The 21,265-nt window shown below is 35.9% G+C and overlaps 1 protein-coding gene and 1 long non-coding RNA gene across 2 annotated transcripts in view; both read left to right on the forward strand.

Moving 5' to 3' along the window:
• LOC107601336 (adenylate cyclase type 6-like) overlaps positions 1-20,158 on the forward strand; it is a 60,263-nt gene extending 40,105 nt beyond the window's left edge. The window contains exons 3-17 of the mRNA XM_016293492.1: positions 2,877-3,026; positions 7,251-7,372; positions 8,909-9,020; positions 11,439-11,566; positions 12,606-12,764; positions 12,869-13,010; positions 15,337-15,465; positions 15,636-15,664; positions 15,777-15,924; positions 16,263-16,360; positions 17,240-17,327; positions 17,421-17,537; positions 19,005-19,163; positions 19,250-19,425; positions 20,046-20,158. Of these exons, the coding sequence (XP_016148978.1) occupies positions 2,877-3,026; positions 7,251-7,372; positions 8,909-9,020; positions 11,439-11,566; positions 12,606-12,764; positions 12,869-13,010; positions 15,337-15,465; positions 15,636-15,664; positions 15,777-15,924; positions 16,263-16,360; positions 17,240-17,327; positions 17,421-17,537; positions 19,005-19,163; positions 19,250-19,425; positions 20,046-20,082 (1,794 nt within the window). The 3' untranslated portion in view covers positions 20,083-20,158. The remainder of the gene's footprint in view (positions 1-2,876; positions 3,027-7,250; positions 7,373-8,908; positions 9,021-11,438; positions 11,567-12,605; positions 12,765-12,868; positions 13,011-15,336; positions 15,466-15,635; positions 15,665-15,776; positions 15,925-16,262; positions 16,361-17,239; positions 17,328-17,420; positions 17,538-19,004; positions 19,164-19,249; positions 19,426-20,045) is intronic.
• A 442-nt stretch (positions 20,159-20,600) lies between these two features.
• On the forward strand, positions 20,601-21,047 carry LOC107601342 (uncharacterized). The gene is made up of 2 exons (XR_001610916.1): positions 20,601-20,720; positions 20,808-21,047. It is a non-coding gene; the product is annotated as an uncharacterized lncRNA (long non-coding RNA).
• Positions 21,048-21,265: the final 218 nt, after the last annotated feature.

The raw sequence follows: 21,265 nt of genomic DNA on the forward strand, positions 1-21,265 counted from the left end.
CCTCTGGTGAAGAGCGAGCAATTAGGGCCTGCCTGTGATATGAACACACACTGCTGATAACACACACCGATCATAACCACTGTTCAGTCAAAAGAATCAGCACATTTTGCATGCCAAACAAACATATTTAGTTTGATTTAAAAATGTAATTGAACTTATTATGACTTACTGATTATGAAGATATTATTATTTAGATAATAATTATGGTGACAGATAGGTAATGCATTTTTATTACAGTGGCTTTATATACTACTGATAAATATACTAGGGATGTAATTCTTTAATAATAATTTATTGAATCAAAATGATTATTTTATGTTATGGCTGATAAAAGATAAATAGCCAATATTAAAATTCTGTACTATTGTCCAAGTAAATAAAACATAAAAATAAACTGAAATCAATCATTTTAAAAGCAACAAGTGAATTTAAGTATAACAGCATTATAATGTACAGTATGAAAAATGGATATTCATTTGAGATTTGCCAAAGATTACAGAAGAGTGTTATTAAATTATTATTGTTTTTAAAAGTCAGCAGTAAGTGTCAGATGACAGCAAGGGTAACTTAAATCTAAAAAAATGAGCAGAACAATTAAATATCCAATATTGACTGATCAGTGTCATTTTAGTATTATATTAGAATTATAGTATATATTGATATTTAGAATTAGCTTTATGTATTTTCATTTTTAATGATTTTCCATTTAAGTTTTTTTTTAATTTTCATGGAAAGTTGTTCATCTATTTTATTTATTTCTATTATTTACATCTATATTATAATTTATTTACATTTTTTATATATATATAGACAGTATATATCATCAAACATGTGTCTAGTTCACAGTTGAGACTTAGAGGCGGATATGTAATGTCTTGCTGTTCTTGGCACCCTATCCTTATCAAAAAAAAAAAAAGGTAAAAATGCTTTACAAATCTTTCTCATTCCTGTTTTACCTTTTGTTTTATTCTGTTTTACCCTGTTTTAAATGTAGGTGTTATTTGAAGGTTGAATTGCTATGTATGTAAGGGGGCATTGATTAAAAGTATTACATGACATTTTTCTGACCCTGTTTTTTCTGTAATACATTCTATTAATTTAACATGTTAAACTGACAGCTCTAACTTAGCTGTAACACTATTGTTGATGTAAATTGTCAAAACACTAAAAGCGTTTATTTGCACGTGCACACTGACTCACACATGCACACGCATAGACCAGGCCTGGTTTTGCTTGAACAGAAACTCTAATGTAAACAGAGCTCACAGCCATCTGCCTAATGTCAGTGTGGCCAGCAGGCTCAGCCTTTCACACATACACACACACACACACACACACACACACACACACACAGCATTGTCTCTCGCCTGTCCCTTTACTTTCTCATTTCGTATTCTGTGTGCAGGAGCAAAACCATTGTTTGTCAGATCTATTGTTTTATGTCATGTAGAGCAGCACACAGTACAACATTGTCTCTGCTATCACTTCAGATAAATCCTCTGTAGTTTTCAGAACAGACATAAACTATTCAGTCAGCTATGAGAGGCTATTAGATTAATATGGCTGCTAAACCTGCCTGTTTGTAAAGTGGCAGTGAGAAATTATTTTATAGTTCATAGCTTACTCTTAATATCAAATGGTCATGGTTGATCTGTTCATTGATTGGTCAATGAGAGTAGAAGAATGCTTATTGACTGATTATTTTCCCACCATTATTAGCTCTTAATTTAGCGGCGATTGACCTCAGACTGCGCTCACGCTCCTAAAATACAGAGTTAAGGACTGAACAACTCCAAACTGAGTATAGATTATTATAGATAATAAGAAACCAAATCACCATATTCAAATAATCTTTACATCACAGGAATAAATTACATTCAAATAATATATTCAAATAGAAAACAGTTATTTTAATTTGTAATAATATTTCAGATCATTACTGTTTTAACTTTATTCTTAATCAAATAAATGCAGCCTTGGTAAATATTAGACTTTTTTCAAAAAAATGCACAGATCTGAGTATTTCTGAACATGCCTTCATTATTAGCCATCATTATTAGATCTTATCTTAAGTAGATTTGCTGCATTTGTTTTATTCTATTTATAGATTTTTGAAACCTTTTTAAATTTAACTTCTTGTGTTAAACATTTAACATTTTGGTGGTTAAGTAAAAAAAAAAAAACATTTTTTAATGCCATTTCAGTATATATTAAGACATTTTTCAAATAAAATATTGTTACATGGCTGAAAAAGTAACAAGATATAATTGTTTTAACTTTTAACATATTTCCCAGCCCTTCATGCAATAAAATATCTAAACTGTATGGAATCTACTTTAGCAATATTAATTTAACTTTTTTACCTACTATTTTGGTTATATTTTCTCAATATTGTAATTAGCTTCGCATAGCCACGAATGGTTTCTCAACAGCCACATGATGTCTACTCTGGTAATTATTTAGCATATATTTTAAGATAGGCTTTTTAGGAAATAGGCCAGCAAGTGTTTCATAGGGATTGTGCAGTGTTTCAGCCGAGTGTAATGGTGTGAACCGTGTGACCTGGAGTAACCCCCATTTCTCTCCCATCAACCCCTCCTCTCATTCACCCAAAGGAAGTTACAGTGTTGGCTCTGCTTCAGGCTCCATTTTTAGCTCTGTTCTGGCTCCCCTATTGTAAAAGTCTCTACAGGAAGTAGCCTCTCCAGGTCAGAGGTTGGCTTTTTTCCCATACTGCAGTTGAGTAAAGCCCTAGAGTACAACAGATGTCCCAGGATTCCAGAGCGCTGAGCTAAAGCCCTTTTTTGTTGAAAGGTTCAACTGATCACTAGAGAGACATTGAATGAGTCTGCTTTTCTTTTTTCTGTTCCTCTCAGCTGAGTGCAAACGTGCTGATCTTCCTATGCACCAACATCATTGGGATCTGCACCCACTACCCAGCAGAGGTCTCTCAGAGACAAGCCTTTCAGGAGACGCGAGGCTACATCCAGGCCCGACTGCACCTGCAAAGAGAAAATCAGCAGCAGGTCAGTTCAGCGCTGAGGCCATGACCTTCACTGGTACAGTTTACTAGCTACACTACTGTTCAAAAGTTTTTTTTTTGTTTTTTTTTTTAGAAATTAGTACTTTTATTCAACAAAGGTGCATTAAATTGATCAAAAGTGACAGTAAAGTCATTTATCATTTTTACAAAAGATTAAAAATTTTTAAACAAAAAAAATAAGTTTCAACAAATTCTGAATATATATTCATCCATTGTAGGGGTCTCATAATATATTGTATTGATGATCAATTTTTTACATTTTTTATATTGATATCATGTTAAAGAGATAGTTCACCCAATGTTTATCTGCTTACCCCCAGGGCATCCAAGATGTAGGTGACTTTGTTTCTTCAGTAGAACACAAACAAAGATTTTTAACACAAACCGTTGCATTCTGTCAGACTTATAATGGAGGTGAATGGGAATCACGGCTTTGAGAGTAAAAAAAAAACATACACAAACAAAACCAAATTAAACCCTGCGGCTCGTCACGATACACTGATGTGTAAAGACACAAAACGATCGGTCTGTGCAAGAAACTAAACAGTATTTATATAGTTTTTTACCTCTGATTCACGCAATGTCCGAACTGTTCGAACTGTCCTGAGCGGCGGCGCGTCCTCCTGAGCGTGTTCTCAACAGCAGGTGCGTGAGGTGTCTTCTTCTTGCTTTACAGCGGATCGCAGACTTATAAGTGCATTACTGCCACCTATCTCTCAAATGGACTATTGACACTCTATCTACAATCTCAATTAGGAGTATCAGTGGTCCATTTGAGAGATTGGTGGCGGTAATGCACTTATAAGTCTGCGATCCGCCGTAAAGCAAGAAGAAGAAGACGCGTCACGTCTGCTGTTGAGAACGCGCTCAGGAGGACGCGCTCAGGACAGTTCGGACATTGCGTGAATCAGAGGTAAAAAAATATTATATATTAACTGAAATACTGTTCAGTTTCTTGCACAGACCGATCGTTTTGTGTCTTTACACATCAGTGTATCGTGACGAGCCGCAGGGTTTAATTTGGTTTTGTTTGTGTATGTTTTTTTTTTACTCTCAAAGCCGTGATTCCCATTCACCTCCATTATAAGACTGACAGAATGCAACGGTTTGTGTTAAAAATCTTTGTTTGTGTTCTACTGAAGAAACAAAGTCACCTACATCTTGGATGCCCTGGGGGTAAGCAGATAAACATCACATTTTCATTTTTGGGTGAACTATCAGCCAATACTGCACATATCATGATAATACTGTAAATAATCCATCTGGTTGACACTCCAACAAAGTAGGTGACAGTATTGCTGAAAATAACAGAACAGAAAAAACAATGCAGTATGTGGCTACTAATGCTGCACAAAATCATAAAAGTAAAATGTAAAAAAAATAAATTTAAAAAATCTTTATTTTTTTTGCAAATTTTTTTTAATTAATCACGATCAATCATTAAAGTTTAAATATACAATTTTATACAAATATAAAATATACTCTTATATTGCAATAGTTTCACATTCAATCTTCAAATTGATGTAGAAACAACATAAAGATTTTTTATGACTGATACCAATACTACTGATGTCTCTAGGAAATTATTTTTTTCCTAATATTTAACCATCGGCTATTGCCATTCAACATTACAGTATAATTGAGAGCTAGGGCTGGACGATATGGCCAAAATTGATATCACGATATATTTCTTAATTTCGGTCGATACAATAAAATTCCGATATCGATATGAACACTATTTATCTGAAATAGAAATCTTTTGTAACATTATAAATGCCTTTATCATCACTTTTGATCAATTTTAAGCATCCTTTCTAAATAAAAGTATTAATTTCTATAATTTCTTTCCCAAAAAAATAATAAAAATTATACTGACTCCAAGCTTTTGAATGGAATAGTGTATGTTACAAAAGCTTTTTATTTCAGATAAATCCTGATCTTTGGATCTTTCTTTTCATCAAAGAATCCTGAAAAAAAATGTACTCAACTGTTTTAAATATTGATAATCAGTAAATCAGCATATTAGAATGACTTCTGAAGGATCATGTGACACTGAAGACTGGAGTACTGATGCTGAAAATGTACCTATGTGTGATCACAGGAATAAATTACATTCATCTATTCAAATAGAAAGCAATTTTAAATAGTAAAAATATTTCAACATTTTACTGGTTTTGCTGTACTTTGGATCAAATAAATGCTGCCTTGGTGAGCAGAAGAGAATTCTTAAAAAAAAAAAACATTAAAAATCTTACTGTTCAAAAACTTTTGACTGGTAGTGTAGGCTGATTATTCTTATAGATTGAAACAAATGTGCTTCAGCCAGAAAAAAGGGTATGAAAATTGCTCCGAGCTGCTGCAGAAAACAAAAAAATTGAACAACAACAAAAACTGGAAATGTTGCTGGAGACGGGCTTGTTGAAAATGCAAACTGATTCTCCGCCAGCAGGAGGCGCTTTTAGAGTGATAAAACTAGCGGTTTCCCCAGTAATGGCTGTAATCAAAGCAGCTCCGCTCATGAACGCTACTTTATCAGATCAAATGAAAATGCCACCGAAACTTTTCTGAAGACAGTCGGTTCCCTTCAGAGATACATTCATATAAAACACCCGTGCCGCGTTATGATTTTGAAACGTGCAGTGCTCATGTTTATTCAATGAAGTCAAACGGCACAAATACATCAATGTATGGGAAACACTGGTAATGTACAGTATATCGGAAATGTGTTTAAAAATCATATCACCGTTATTGAAAAAAATTATATCGCGATACATATTGATATTGAATTATTGTCCAGCCCTATTGAGAGCTATCCAGTTTAACATTTATTAGACTTTAAAAAATAACTTCTAATTTAAGTGAACTTATAACAATCTTCACATAAACCCATTATAATAAATGTCATATTTACCTGTGCCCTTCAGCAACTAGGAAATATACAGAAATTGAATAAAGTTATCAAACAATTAGATATAGAGGAATCCTTAAAGCTACAAAAGTTATTGATTTCCTCTCTTTTGTTCTTTGATTTACAGACATCACAGCAACTGGGTTATTAGGTTATTTGGCTGCTATTACTTTAAGAGCTGCTGCTGAACGTGCCGTGGATCTGACACACGTGCTTATAGTTTAATTCAAGTTTTAATATGAAATGATACAGGCTACAGCGCACGCTGCTGTATTTGTGCGAGCAATTGAAGAGCACGCGCTGTGAGCACAGTGTAACCCTAGCTTCGCCCCTGCGTTAACAGCATAAAATATTTTTAATGTCGTTAAACTGGAAAAATTAATCGCCTATGTTAGCACGCTAATTTTAACAGCACTAATATAATATATATATAGAGGAATGCTATCCCTTTTTCCAGCTCATGAACACTTATAATAAAATGAACAATATTTTGTGTTGTTGTGCATGCCAGTATAGTTATGGTTATAGTTATTGTTATTAGTGTGAACAGTCCTATACGCTTACTGTCTCGTGTGTGTTTTCTTTATGTTTTCATGTTTTGAGTTCATGTCTTTTATGATGCCATCATGTCTTTTATTTTGAAGGTTAGTCTTATCCATAACACATGTAACACATGTATTGCTCATTGTTAGTTTGTTATTTTTATTTCTATAGATATTGCAATTATGCTGTTATCTTTAATTATTTTGGCCATGATAAACATGTAGTTAACATCTGATATCGTGACAGTCATAACTAAATTAAATATGAACATTTTGTGATTCCCAATCAACAAAATTCCATAAAATTCCACCTTTGACACTCAGAGAACTCTGTTGAATTTCATAAAATCTTGTCTCATGCGATTAAATGAAATTCTATTAAATTCTCATCCCATTCTATGAAAATTAAATGGCTACTGTGCATATTTTCAACACATTGTCAGCTGAATGTTTGACACCAAGGTGTACACCAAACAGATGGTTCTTTCACAAAATATGGCATCTGCTCTGAATCTATTGAAGGTTCAGTTCATTTTGTTAAATGCCATTCTATTCTATGTATATAAATCTAATAGAGATGTAATAAAATAAACACTTGTCAGTGGACAAGCCAACAGAATATATGCACTAGGATGCTGACGTTTAACAAAGAACAACTACATAAAGATAGGGTGTTTGATCTTCAGTGAGAAGAATTGCATGCTAATCTTTCTTTCTTTCTCACACACATTCCCTCTCTCCTCTCTACAATTTTCAGGAACGCCTGTTGCTGTCTGTTTTGCCAAGACATGTTGCCATGGAAATGAAGGCTGACATCAATGCTAAAAAAGAAGACATGATGTTTCACAAGATCTACATCCAGAAGCACGACAATGTCAGGTGAGCATTGCTGTTATGCGTCAAACCCTGCCACATTAACTATGAATGGATTAGATCATGAAAAGCAATCTAATCAAGTGATCTAAGAATATTTAGGATATTATTGGCTTCATAGTATTTTTCCCACCCGCATGGCCTTAATTACATACACACAAAAGACAAGTTTCACTATATTTTCACGTGAGATTCTGAATTATTCTTAATTGACTGACCATTATTTTATTTAGAAAGTAAATAGTCCGTTTTTACATCTGTAAACTTCATATGGAATAATAATTTGTCTCAATAATTGTTCTCTTTTTTTTTTTGAAGCACGTTTACTACCTGCCGCCCTGTTGAAAAAAACAGCATATGCTGGTTAGGTATGTTTTGATGCTGGGATGCTGGTTTAAGCTGGTCCTTTGCTAGTTTAAGCTGGTCCTTTGCTGGTTTATGCTGGTCCTTTACCAGCACATGACCAGCATAAACCAGCATAGGACCAGCAAAGGACCAGCATAAACCAGCATAGGACCAGCATAAACCAGCAAAGGACCAGCTTAAACTAGCATCCCAGCGTCAAAACATACCTAACCAGCATATGCTGTTTTTTTCAACAGGGCGCTCCTTTGACTATCAGCATTAGCTTTTAACTTTTAGTTCACCTGCTTTTTATCATCTCCTGTGGCCGTGTGGCCCTTTCTTTGTTTATTTTTCACTCTTTACATTGATCTCTCCTGCCTCTTTCACTCTTTTCTTCTTTGCTTTAGCTCTGGGAGCTCGTAATAGGAGCAGTGGGGCTTTTCTTTTGAAATGTGGTCAGCTAATTATGGTGAGAGAGGGAATAGTTAATTATCAGTCACTAGACTAGCGCTAACCCCAGAAGATACTGAAATGAAGCCACGATTCAATTAAAGCGCTCCACAGCGCCTGCTCTCACATAGCCTCAGAGTGAATTTCCCCTCAGCTCAAGGGATTCACACATTCATACTGTATACTTTTCTACCTAGTTGTTATGGTATTGACCTCTGTGATTCCAAACATTAAAATTAAAGCTTTTTTTTAATCTGTCTTAATTCATTTTGTTTTATTGGCATTAAATTTTAGTAGTGCTGTCAAATGAGTAATCGCGATTAATCGCAACTAAAATAAAAGTTTTTGTTTACACAGTACATGTGTGTGTACTGTGTATATTTATTATGCATATATAAATACACACCCATGCATGTATATATTTAAGAAAAATATGTTACGCTTATATAGTAAATATATTTATATATAATATAAATTATATGAATATAAATATAGACATGTAAATATTTCAAAATGTATACTGTATGTGAGTGTATTTATATATACATAATAAATATACACAGTATACACAGATTTATAATGTAAATAAAAACTCATTTCGAATGTGATTAATCATGATTAATCGTTTGACAGCACTACATTTTAGTTAACAACAGACTGATGAATATTATAAAAGACAAAGCAACAATTCATACAGTTTAAATCTCTCTCTCTCTCTCTCTCTCTCTCTCTCTGTGTCTTTGTCAGTATTTTGTTTGCAGACATCGAGGGTTTCACTAGTCTGGCGTCGCAGTGCACTGCTCAGGAGCTGGTCATGACTCTAAACGAGCTGTTTGCCCGCTTTGACAAGCTGGCTTCGGTGAGCACATCTATTAACAAATGCCTAAAAGATGCTGGATTATTGTTGCAGCATTGTCTGTTTACTATGGTGACAACATGAAGTCTGTGTTAAATAAATTGTTGAGATTGCATGATATTAGTTCAGCGTTACAAATACAGTTTTCACGACTACATTTTAGTTAACAACAGACTGATGAATATTATAAAAGACAAAGCAACAATTCATACAGTTTAAATCTCTCTCTCTCTCTCTCTCTCTCTGTGTGTCTTTGTCAGTATTTTGTTTGCAGACATCGAGGGTTTCACTAGTCTGGCGTCGCAGTGCACTGCTCAGGAGCTGGTCATGACTCTAAACGAGCTGTTTGCCCGCTTTGACAAGCTGGCTTCGGTGAGCACATCTATTAACAAATGCCTAAAAGATGCTGGATTATTGTTGCAGCATTGTCTGTTTACTATGGTGACAACATGAAGTCTGTGTTAAATAAATTGTTGAGATTGCATGATATTAGTTCAGCGTTACAAATACAGTTTTCACGTTTTCATTCAAATACAACATGATTCAATATATATAAAACATGAAATACAGTACTGTTTTGTGAACATGACTTTAGTAAATATATCAGGATTCTTTCTATTCATCAGAGAATCCTAAAAAAGTATTATGGTTTCCACAAAAATATTAGGCAGCACAACTGTTTTCATCATTGATAATAATGAGAAATGTTTCTTGAGCAGCAAATCAGCATATTAGAGTGATTTCTGAAGGGTCATGTGACACTGAAGACCGGAGTAATGATGCTGAATATTCTGATTTACTGTACAGGTGCGTCTCAATAAATTAGAATGCCGTGGAAAAGTTCATTTATTTCAGTAATTCAACTCAAATTGTGAAACTCGTGTATTAAATAAATTCAATGCACACAGACTGAAGTAGTTTAAGTCTTTGGTTATTTTAATTGTGATGATTTTAGCTCACATTTAACAAAAACCCACTAATTCACTATCTCATCAAATTAGAATATGGTGACATGCCAGCTAATCAACTCAAAACACCTGCAAAGGTTTCCTGAGCCTTCAAAATGGTCTCTCAGTTTGGTTCACTAGGCTACACAATCATGCGAATTGAGGCAGTAATTAAAGCAAAAGGAGCCCCTACCAAGTATTGAGTACATGTACAGTAAATTAACATACTTTCCAGAAGGCCAACAATTCACTAAAAATGTTTTTTTTTATTGGTCTTATGAATTATTCTAATTTGTTGAGATAGTGAATTGGTGGGTTTTTGTTAAATGTGAGCCAAAATCATCACAATTAAAAGAACCAAAGACTTAAACTACTTCAGTCTGTGTCCATTGAATTTATTTAATACACGAGTTTCACAATTTGAGTTGAATTATTGAAATAAATGAACTTTTCCACGATATTCTAATTTATTGAGATGCACCTGTACATCACAGGAATAAATACATAAAATATATTCAATATGACTGTTTTACTGTATTTTAATCAAATAAATGCAACTTTGGATTTCTTTCAAAAACATTAAAAAAAATGTACTGAGCTCAAACTTTTGAACGGTAGTGTAAATATAAAAAAATACTTAATTGGTTTGATTTTGTACTTTCTAGTCAACTAAAATGTTATTGTAATTAACTAATCTTATATGACAGTCAGAGTAAAATTGACTAGACTGTTTTTTGATGTCCCCTTATAATGTTATCAAGATTTTTACAAAAAAAAAAATATATATATATATACAATAGGCTATTTTCTGTTTTTAACCCCCCACATCAGAACGCTCTGTTTGAATAGGCGTGGCGGATTGTAGACTCTGAAGTAAACGCCCACTGCTATGATTGGCTAATAACTTTGTATGTTTGACAGCCTACATTCCTCATAGATAGACGCTGCTGTGATTTAGGTTAAAAAAGCATAAATTATCAGTACATATCAAACAATCTGTAAGAACTTCTTAGAAGTTCTTACAATCTGTCTCTTCTTAGAAGAGACAAAGCAATGGTGATCACATAATGAAAACAGTTACTCACACTTGTGTGGTGTGACGTTATGGTCGTAGCATTTCTCCAACCATTGAATCATTCACTGATTAGTTTAAAAACTCTTATTCATTCAGGAATGAAACACTACTTCATGTTGCTCTGCTTTGACTTCTTTTAAGACCTGTTACTCGCTGTAATGTACGTCCATTGTCAAATCCATTGTCATATATTTCGGTCTGATGAATTTTTATCAGTATTGACACTCGTTTACACATGGTGTCAGCTGCACACACAAAAATCACACACTCTGTCTGTATCACACTCTAAGCAGAATGACTACCCTCTTTTTACACCTCAGCGTGAAGCTGCCATCTCCTCAGCTTTAACTTCTGTTCCCTTTTGTGTGTGTGTGTGTGTGTGTGTGTGTGTGTGCGCAGGAGAACCACTGCTTACGGATCAAGATCCTGGGGGATTGTTACTACTGTGTGTCAGGGTTACCTGAGCCCAGAGCGGACCACGCTCACTGCTGCGTGGAAATGGGGGTGGACATGATTGAAGCCATTTCGTAAGTCTCAGTTCATCTGAACATCAACCTTTGTGAGATTTATTTCATAACATAGGTTAAATTATCAAATTTTTGATCTGTGAATTTAATGTTGGATATTAAATGTTTTATGCCTATCTGTTTATGAGACATTTGTGAAGAAAACACATATAGATTTGTATGGTAATTAATATTATTTTTATATTAACTTTTAAAGTTAAAGTGAGACACTGACAGTTGGGGCAAATGGCCAGTGTTTTTTATTATTTAATGTTATGGTTCATATTATTTTATAATAGTTATTGTTTAATAATAAGTATTTATTATTATTTAATAATTCCATGAATTGGATGTAAATTCATAGACTTATTTAATGCAGCCAGTGTTATTGTTATTATTTAAATTTTTGTTAATTGAAATAAAGCAAAAATTAAATACTAATATTAGATGAAAATCTTAAAGGGATAGTTCACCAAAAAATGAAAATTCTGTCATTAATTACTTACCCTCATGTCGTTCCAAACCCGTAAGACCTTCGTTCATCAGAACAAAAAATAAGATATTTTTGATGAAATCCGAGAGCTCTCAGACCCTCCATAGACCGCAAGGGAACTACCACGATCAAGGCACAGAAACGTAGCAAGGACATCATTATAATAGTCTGTGACATCAGTGGTTTTAATTTTATGAAGCTATGAGAATACTTTTTGTGTGCAAAGAAAAAAAAAACAACGACTTTATTCAACAATTCTTCTCCTCCTTTTTGGAGAGTACCACGATTAGAAAAATTAAAAATGAACAACTAACTAAAATAATGTAACAACTGAAATAACTAAAAAAAAGTTAATGTACTAAAATTTCAAAACTAAAAATGAAAACTAAACAAAATAAAACAAATAAAAATGACAAAAGCACATTCAATTACTAAAAGAAACTAAATGTACAATCAAAAACTGCTAATTAAAGCTAATATAGAATACTTGTATGTAAAAAATAATACTAAAGTAACACTGATTGCAGCATGTGATTTATTAATAACATGTTTATGTTTGTGTCGCAGATTGGTGCGAGAGGTCACAGGGGTCAATGTAAACATGCGGGTCGGGATCCACAGTGGTCGTGTGCACTGTGGAGTTCTTGGATTGAGAAAGTGGCAATTCGACGTGTGGTCCAACGACGTGACGCTGGCCAACCACATGGAGGCTGGAGGCAAAGCCGGGTGAGAGTCAGACATGTACACATAGCTATACATAACACTGGAGAGACAGTTTAGTAACCATAACATTCATGCAACATCATTACTGAAACTCATTTTTTCCTCAGGAGGATCCATATCACTAAAGCTACTCTGCAGTACCTGAATGGAGACTATGAGGTGGAGCCAGGTTTTGGAGGGGAGAGAAACGCCTACCTGAAAGAGAACAGCATTGAGACCTTCCTAGTGTTGGGCTGCAGTCAAAAGCGGGTTAGACACGTCATTTTGTGCTGAGTTCATGCTACAACATTTTTATAACTATAACTGTGCTCTCTCTTTCTCTCTCTCTCTCTATATATATATATATATATATACACATATATATATATTTTTTATGTATCATTTTTAAAACAAGACTGGTCAAGAAAACGATTTTTGCTGTGTAGAAATTTCATTAAAGGGGTCATATGATGCGATTTAAATTTTTCCTTTCTCTTTGGAGTGTTACAAGCTCTTGGTGCATAAAGAAGATCTGTAAAGTTGCAAAGACTAAAGTCTCAAATAGATATTCTTTATAAAAGTTAAGAGTCAGCCACACCTACCTAAAACGGCTCGTTCTAACACACCCCAACATACCTACGTCGCTCTGTGGGAAGATTTGCATAACGCCGCCCAAATGTTCACACAAAGAAAGAAGGCGTAACTTTTATTCTCGCTGTAGTATTGTTGTTGCCGCCGCAATGTCGTGAAGGGCTGTGTGTTTCGTTGTGAAAGCGAAACTACTTTGTTTGGTCTTCCAAAAGAGGACGATATCGCTTCGTCATGCCTGGAGCTGATCCATGCTGGTCGCTAAGGAAATACTTCAACTTTGCGCTGTGGATCGCCGGATCGGCTTTCACCGTGGACGAAGCGGAGTCTAGCCCGGGGTCGTCTCATGTGGTTGCCGCAAGTCCTCCGGATGCTCCTTCGTCAAATCCGCCGGCCGCGCCGTTCTCAAGCCCACCGGCCTCTGCTCACTCTAGCCCTCAGGCCGTTCCTCATTCCAGCCCCCGGCCTCTGCTCACTCTAGCCCCCGGCCTCTGCTCACTCAAGGCCGTGGTGTGTGACGGTGTTTCGTGGTGAAAGTGAAACTACTTTGTTTGGTCTTCCAAAAGAAGACACTGTCACGGCAGAGAAGAGTCAGGATCCAAGTGCGAGTGCAAAGGTAAGGTTTATTTAGTAATCACAATAACGGAGACACAAGGTGATAATCCTCGGGTCCTGGTCAGAATCAGAGCTCCACTGAGAATCCCTTCAAGCACTGTGTTGACCAAACCAAGGAGAAGGCTGAAGAAGTTGGACAGTTCCAACTTTGGAAGGACAGTCTGGCGCTTCTGACTCACAATGCAATGCAACGCGTAAAAAGACAGTATAAGTCATTATTGTGAAAGTGAGTGACGTGACATGTGGCCAAGTATGGTGACCCATACTCGGAATTAGTGCTGTGCATTTACCCATCCAAAGTGCACACACACACAGCAGTGAACACACACACACACACCGTGAACACACAGCAGTGGGCAGCCATTTATGCTGCGGCATGGTATTGAAGGTGGGAGAGAGCGCGCTGTACATTCACTCCCCCCACCTACAATCCCTGCCTGTACGAGACTCGAACCCACAACCTTTGGGTTATGAGTCCGACTCTAATCATTAGGCCACGATTTCCCCATTATAATCAGTAATTATGTCCCCACTGGATGCAACAAATGCCTCGTTTGTAATGGGTTTTATTGTTTTTGTCTTGTCGCGCCGTGACACAGGGAATCACAGTATGATAAGTGTAACATTTACGTCACACGCTTGAGGTATTCGGCCAATCACAATGCACTGGATAGCTGGCCAATCAGAGCACACCTCGCTTTTCAGACCGATGAGCTTTGTAAAAATCGACGCGTTTCAGAAAGGCGGGGCACAGAGGAGAAACAATAATGTACAGTATGTGGAAAATGTGTGTTTTTGAACCTTAAACCGCATAAACACATTGCATTACACCAAATACACAACATAATTTTTAGCAGCATCATATGACCCCTTTAAATATAATGAGATGATGCCAAGTCAAAATTACTGCGCTGCTCTAAAAAGTGTAATTTATCACAAAATCTCAAATTAAATTTATATATTTTTATACAGTACTGTAATTTAGACATTTAATAATTATCTGGCATAACATAAAAACATTTTAAAATGTTTTTATTTAGTATTTAGCCTTATTTAGTCTCTTTTTAATCTATTTAGACTAAAAAGTCTAATTTTAATATTGGCTGTTATTTGTTAAATTATCGGTTATCTAGCATATGAAAATCATTTTACTGTTTTTATTTACTCTTTAGCCTTTTTTAGTCTTTATTCTTTCATTTTTCTCATGGGTTTTATCCTGAAAATAGAATTTTAATATTGGCTGTTTATTGGTTATCTGCCATTTATCAGTTACTGTATATGGCATAACAGAACATGAAAATAATTTAATATCAATGCATCCCTAATTTTAATGCTTCTCTTTTATTCAAGATCCTTGAGCACAAAACTTTTCATTTGCCCTTGACTGTTTCAGAAAGAGGAGAAGGCCATGATGGCTAAGATGCAGCGCACGCGGACGAACTCTAACGAGGGTCTGGTACCGCGATGGGTGCCTGACAGATCCTTCTCCAGGACTAAAGACTCCAAAGTCTTCAGACAGATGGTGAGACCCCACATGACCTGTCGGTCAATCTGTCACCCACTCCCTGTGACACTCGCCTGACCTCTCTCTCCTGTTCCTTCAGCCGATTTCTGCCTTTACATGCTTCTTTCAGTCCTCCTACATTACTCTCGGATCTTTCTAATCTTCATTTGTTTCTTCTCTTCACTCAGGGCATTAATGAATCATCCAGCAAAGACAAGTGAGTGTTTTTTCTTAGATTTAAGAGAGTAAATGCAGTGGGGGGGAAAAGGAATATAAAAGGTACAAATAAAAATGTGCTTTTCTAACTGTTCTTCTGCTCACAAATGCAGCCGTGGTGCTCAGGAGGCGCTGAACCCCGAGGACGAGGTGGACGAGTTTTTGGGCCGTGCCATTGACGCTCGCAGTATCGACCAGCTCCGCAAAGACCACGTGAAGAAGTTCCTCCTCACCTTCCAAACCTCCAGCCTGGAGAAAAAGGTCAGACTCGAAGACACTGGCTGAGTTCCAGCCTCCCGTCCAGATCTCCCCACCCTTTCCAGTTTAATTTAGTAGTGCTGATCGTCTAACAGGATGGATGAGATCATGAGAGATCAAATGTCCTCCAATTTCCTGTTTGGTATTTAAGAAGAAGAGAAGTAGATTGAATTCTTCTGAGTTGTTTTGAGCAATTTTTAACATGTCATTAGGTTAACAGGATCTTCTGGGTGGTTGTTGGTCATTAGCAATCAACAATAACTCACGCAACATTCATATTTGGCACAGATTGGTAAATCAACATATTTTAATGATATTTTATATTTTGGTCTTGTTTCTAGTACGCTAAGAAAGTAGATGATCGTTTCGGCGGTTATGTGGCCTGTTCGCTGCTGGTCTTCTGTTTCATCTCTTTTATCCAGATCGTCGTATTCCCTCAGTGAGTGATAAACACACACACACACACTTACACACACACTCACTTGTTTACTTTAAGGGATAGTTCACTTGAAAATGAAAATTCGGTCATCATTTACTCACACTCAAGTTTTTCCAAATCTGTACGAGTTGACGGTAGCCATTAATTTCCATTGTGTATATTTTTCCATGCTATTGAAGTCTGTGACTATCAACTGTTTGGTCACCAACATTCTTCAAAATATCGTCTTTTGCATTCAACAGAAGAAAGAAACTCACGTTTGGAACAACTTGAGTGTAAATTTTGACAGAATTTTCATTTTTGGGTGAACTGTCCCTTAAAATGGGGACATTCTTTAGCCTTGTTTTGTTTTTGTTTACAGCTAGTTATAAATACTATAACATAACCCTAACCCACACTCTAAAGATGGCGGTCGTGTTTACTGTTTCTCTGCTAAATTCTGTGAGTGAAATCTAGTCATTCCAATAGTTTCGTGTGAGGGCAAAAAAGTTCCTCACAGATTTCGCTTGTGTTCTAGATTCACATATTTGCCTTGCTGACCAACAGAAAGCTGCTTGGTTATGAAGTGACTTTACTGTGAGCATTGCTTCATGCATACGCTATTGACAATGGACACTGGACCTGTTTGTACAATGCTAATAGCTAATGCGACTACACCTTAATCCTAACAGAAAACTTTCTGCATTATTACAATTGAAAAAAAAAAAAACACGTTCATTTTTATATTGCTTTTTTTTTTTGAGGCATCCCCAAAAGAAGATTTTGTCAGGTTTAGCTCACTTCTGTACAAATTTGTCCCTAATATATGGCTAAGTACATACAGATACACACACACTCACACACTTAACATGAATCTGAAACCTCCTGTGTGTTTTGCAGTACTCTGGTCATGCTGGGAATATACATCAGTATCTTCATCATTCTTGCCAACATCCTCTTCATCTGTGCCATTTACTCCTGCGTGAAGGTAAGCTACGTCTAATTATGCTCTTTTTCATTCTTTTGCATTTTCTTTTGTACTAAAGTGTACAATTGGCCTTTCTTTCACTCTGTCTTGCAGCTCTTCCCTGCTGCTATGCAGACTGTGTCTAAGAAGATTGTTCAGTCTCGCACCAACAGCACACTGGTGGGAGTTTTCACCATCATCCTCGTCTTCATCTCTGCCTTTGTCAATATGGTATGCAGAGCTGCCAAATCACTTCACACAACATTAGTGTGTCTAACACTTTAGCTAACAATCTTATTTTCTTCCAAAGAGACTGTATGGTCACAAATGTTAATTAAAATACCAATTCTGTCATCATTCACTCACCCGTATGTCGATCCAAACGTGTATGACTTTCTTTCGTCTACAGAACACAACATTTGCCAAAATGTCCTGAGTGTTGTAATCCGTACAATAAAAATAAACTCCTGTATGGATTGTCAAACTCCAAAAATGGTAGAAAAGCATTGGAATATTGCAGAGTGTTTATTTTGAGGTGAACTATCCATTTAAATGAATAGTTCAACCAAAAATGACAACTTTCATCCCTTTAAGATGTAGATGTTTCTTCATCAGAACAGATTTGGAGGAATTTATCATTACATCACTTGCTCATCAATGGATGCTCTGCAGTGAATGGGTGCCGTCAGAATGAGAGTCCAAACAGCTGATAAAAACATCACAATAATCCACAAGTAATCCACACAACTCAAGTCTGTCAATTAACACACTGTGAAGCGAAAAGCTGTGTGTTTGTAAGAAACAAATCCACCATTAAAATGTTTTGACTTTAAACCATCACTTCTATGCAAAATACAAGTCCATATTTCATAATATCGAAACCTCGAAACCCACCAATGTATTTGATTAGAACTGATTTAGACTGTTTTCACTTGTAAATGGTGCTTGATCTGTGCATATTTCTCTCCTGTTTCAGCCGAGATTACTTTTTCACTGAAGAAAGCAATAATAATGTTAGCCGAAAACAACGGTTATAGTTAAAAATGCATTAAAAGGTTACTCCACCCCAAAATGAAAATTCTGTCATTAATTACACCCTCATGTCGTTCCAAACCCGTAAGACCTCCGTTCATCTTCAGAACACAAATTAAGACATTTTTGATGCATTCTGAGAGCTCTCTGACCCTCCATAGACAGCAATGTAATTACCACGATCAAGGTCCAGAAACGTAGCAAGGAGATCGGTAAAAAAAAATCCATGTGACATCAGGGGTTCAACCGTAATTTTACGAAGCTACGTGAATACTTTTTGTACTCAAAGAAAACAAAAAGAACGACTTTATTCAACAATTCGTCTCCTCCGCGTCACCGTAGCGCTATTTTGGAGAGTATCCACTGAACGCAAACAGCGTATGCTATTCTGTGTCAGCTGCGTCACGCGGATACGTTGTTTTCATTCAAATCAAAGCATAAATAAACGTAGAAAATGTATGACGCGGAGGAGACAAATCCAAAAAAAACAAACGGCTGTTTTTATCAGCTGTTTGGACTCTCATTCTGACGGCACCCATTCACTGCAGAGGATCCATTGATGAGCAAGTGATGTAATGATACATTTCTCCAAATCTTTTCTGATATGTAGAAGAAAATCTGATTATGTATTTTGGAGCCTGAGTGTATGTTTTGTGTTTCCTGCAGTTTTCCTGTGATACACGGAAACTTGTGGACTGTGTAGCGGAGCAATTTAACTGGTCGTCAGAAATGGTGACTCCCTGTGTGATTCACAACTTGTCTCGCTCTGCAGCCGACGGCCTGAATATCTGTCCCAGCAACACTCCCTCCTGCCCCTTCCCTGAGGTAAAACGTGTGTATAGTCACACTAAGATTAAAACAATGTTCCAAATGAAACCGGATTCATGTTTTCTCCCTTATGCCTCTTTCAGTATTTCAGCTACAGTGTGCTGCTGACCCTGTTGGCCTGCTCAGTGTTCCTGCAGATCAGTAGTATAGGGAAGCTGGCTTTAATGCTGCTCATCCAGCTCACTTTCCTGCTGCTTGTGGAGTGGCCAGAGGTGGCGCTGTTTGACAATGCAGACCTCTTCGTTACTGCCAATGCCCTGTGAGTACCGCTGCCAGCCTCTAGAGGGCGTCAGTACAGCTCAAACACCACAGACAGAAGTGGCTTTGTAGCGTCTTTGTTTAGATGATAATATGAGCCATAATACCAGCTGATCTGTGGCCTGTTGTTGGTGATTATATTCAATAATATAATGACATTTTATTACAATAATTTAGTATTAACATATTAAATACTATGGGTTGCAACAATGTTAATTAAATATAATGTATATGCTATTATATTATGATTATTTGATATTTTGAATTAGTTTTATTTTTATATTTTCAGTTTAAGTTTTAGTAGTCTATCTATCTATCTATATATCATTAGCAGCTTTATTTCAGTTAACGAGAATTATTTTTAATCATTTAAAGTTTTTTTCAGTTAAAACTTGTTTGCGATATTGATTATAACATATATGAAATAATATAAAAATAATAAAATGCAATAAAAGTAATATAAAAAATATATTAAAGTATCTCTGATTTGAATATAGTTATTTGTGCTATAAATAAATGCTGTAAGATTTAAATGTTCTTGTGACGTTAACCTCTAAACAACATTTATGTTGTGTTTTTTTTGTGTGTTTTCAATGAAACTCTGCAATGGTGAGACTTCAGTTCATCTCTTATGCTTCCCATTATTCGTCATTTTTAATTTGTTGTTGTTATAAATGCAAAAATGTTTAATCTTCTTGGTTTTTCCACAGGTCCAGTCTCAATACAACTACTGAGCAGTGGTATGTGCAGTTAATACAGTCTTTGTTTCCATGTCTTCATCATTTTATTGTACACAATTGTATTTTTAATAATAATAAATACATTTATAATATTAGACAAAAAAATCTGAAATGATGCCATGGCAACTAACTGAAATAAAATAAGTAAAATAAAATTGAAATTGAAATGAAAATAAATTACAGCTAAATAGAAATAAAAAATACATAAAAATAAAAGCAAATTCACAATATTAATAAATACTATATTTTAGTATATAAATATATAGTATACTATAATATATAGTATGGTATATAGTATATAAATAATACTAAAATATACTGGTCACACTACATGGCGTCACATGACGTTAAATTACCATTTGTTTTTTACTTTTTGAAACATGAATACTAAGGGTACATTTCTAAATTGGCATATGCATGTGTGTGTGCAGGACTGAACATTGGGCCAGTGGTTGCTGGAGTTATTGGCGCCAGGAAGCCACAGTATGATATCTGGGGAAACACAGTAAACGTGGCCAGTCGGATGGACAGTACAGGGGTCCCAGACCATATTCAGGTAAACCTTCATGCCTGTAGATGCCTTAGTCATAATGAGCAAGTCGTTTCGAAGGGATTTTCTGATGTTTTACTGGATGTCTTGCAGGTGACCACAGACCTGCACCAGTTGTTGGCCAGTAAAGGTTACAAGCTGGAGTGTCGAGGGGTCGTAAAGGTGAAAGGCAAGGGTGAGATGACCACTTACTTCCTGAACGACGGACCTCCCAACAGTTAGCAGCGCACTAGAGTTCCTTTGAATTCCCACAATTCCCCAGAGAGGAGGATTTCTAGAGGCAAGCAGAAGACAAACAAGTAGCCATCGCCATCACTTGAAGAAAAAACAAAGGAAAAAAAAAACAAAGCAGACTCCAGACTGGAGAGTCGTGGCACTCGTGGATATGGCTGTGCATTTTGAAGGACGATTGTTTTTAAGCCTCTCCCTCAGGCTGCTTGAAAGATGCAAAGTCTGTTTATTTAATAAAGGCCTTTATTTGCCGAAGAAAAACGCTGTACATAAGGCATTTTCTCCAGTTTTATTTTTGTGTGACATTTTTTTTTTCCCTC

The sequence above is a fragment of the Sinocyclocheilus grahami genome, unplaced genomic scaffold (assembly GCF_001515645.1).
Source record: "Sinocyclocheilus grahami isolate Dianchi unplaced genomic scaffold, SAMN03320097.WGS_v1.1 scaffold303.1, whole genome shotgun sequence".
In the NCBI taxonomy this organism is placed as follows: Eukaryota; Metazoa; Chordata; class Actinopteri; order Cypriniformes; family Cyprinidae; genus Sinocyclocheilus; species Sinocyclocheilus grahami.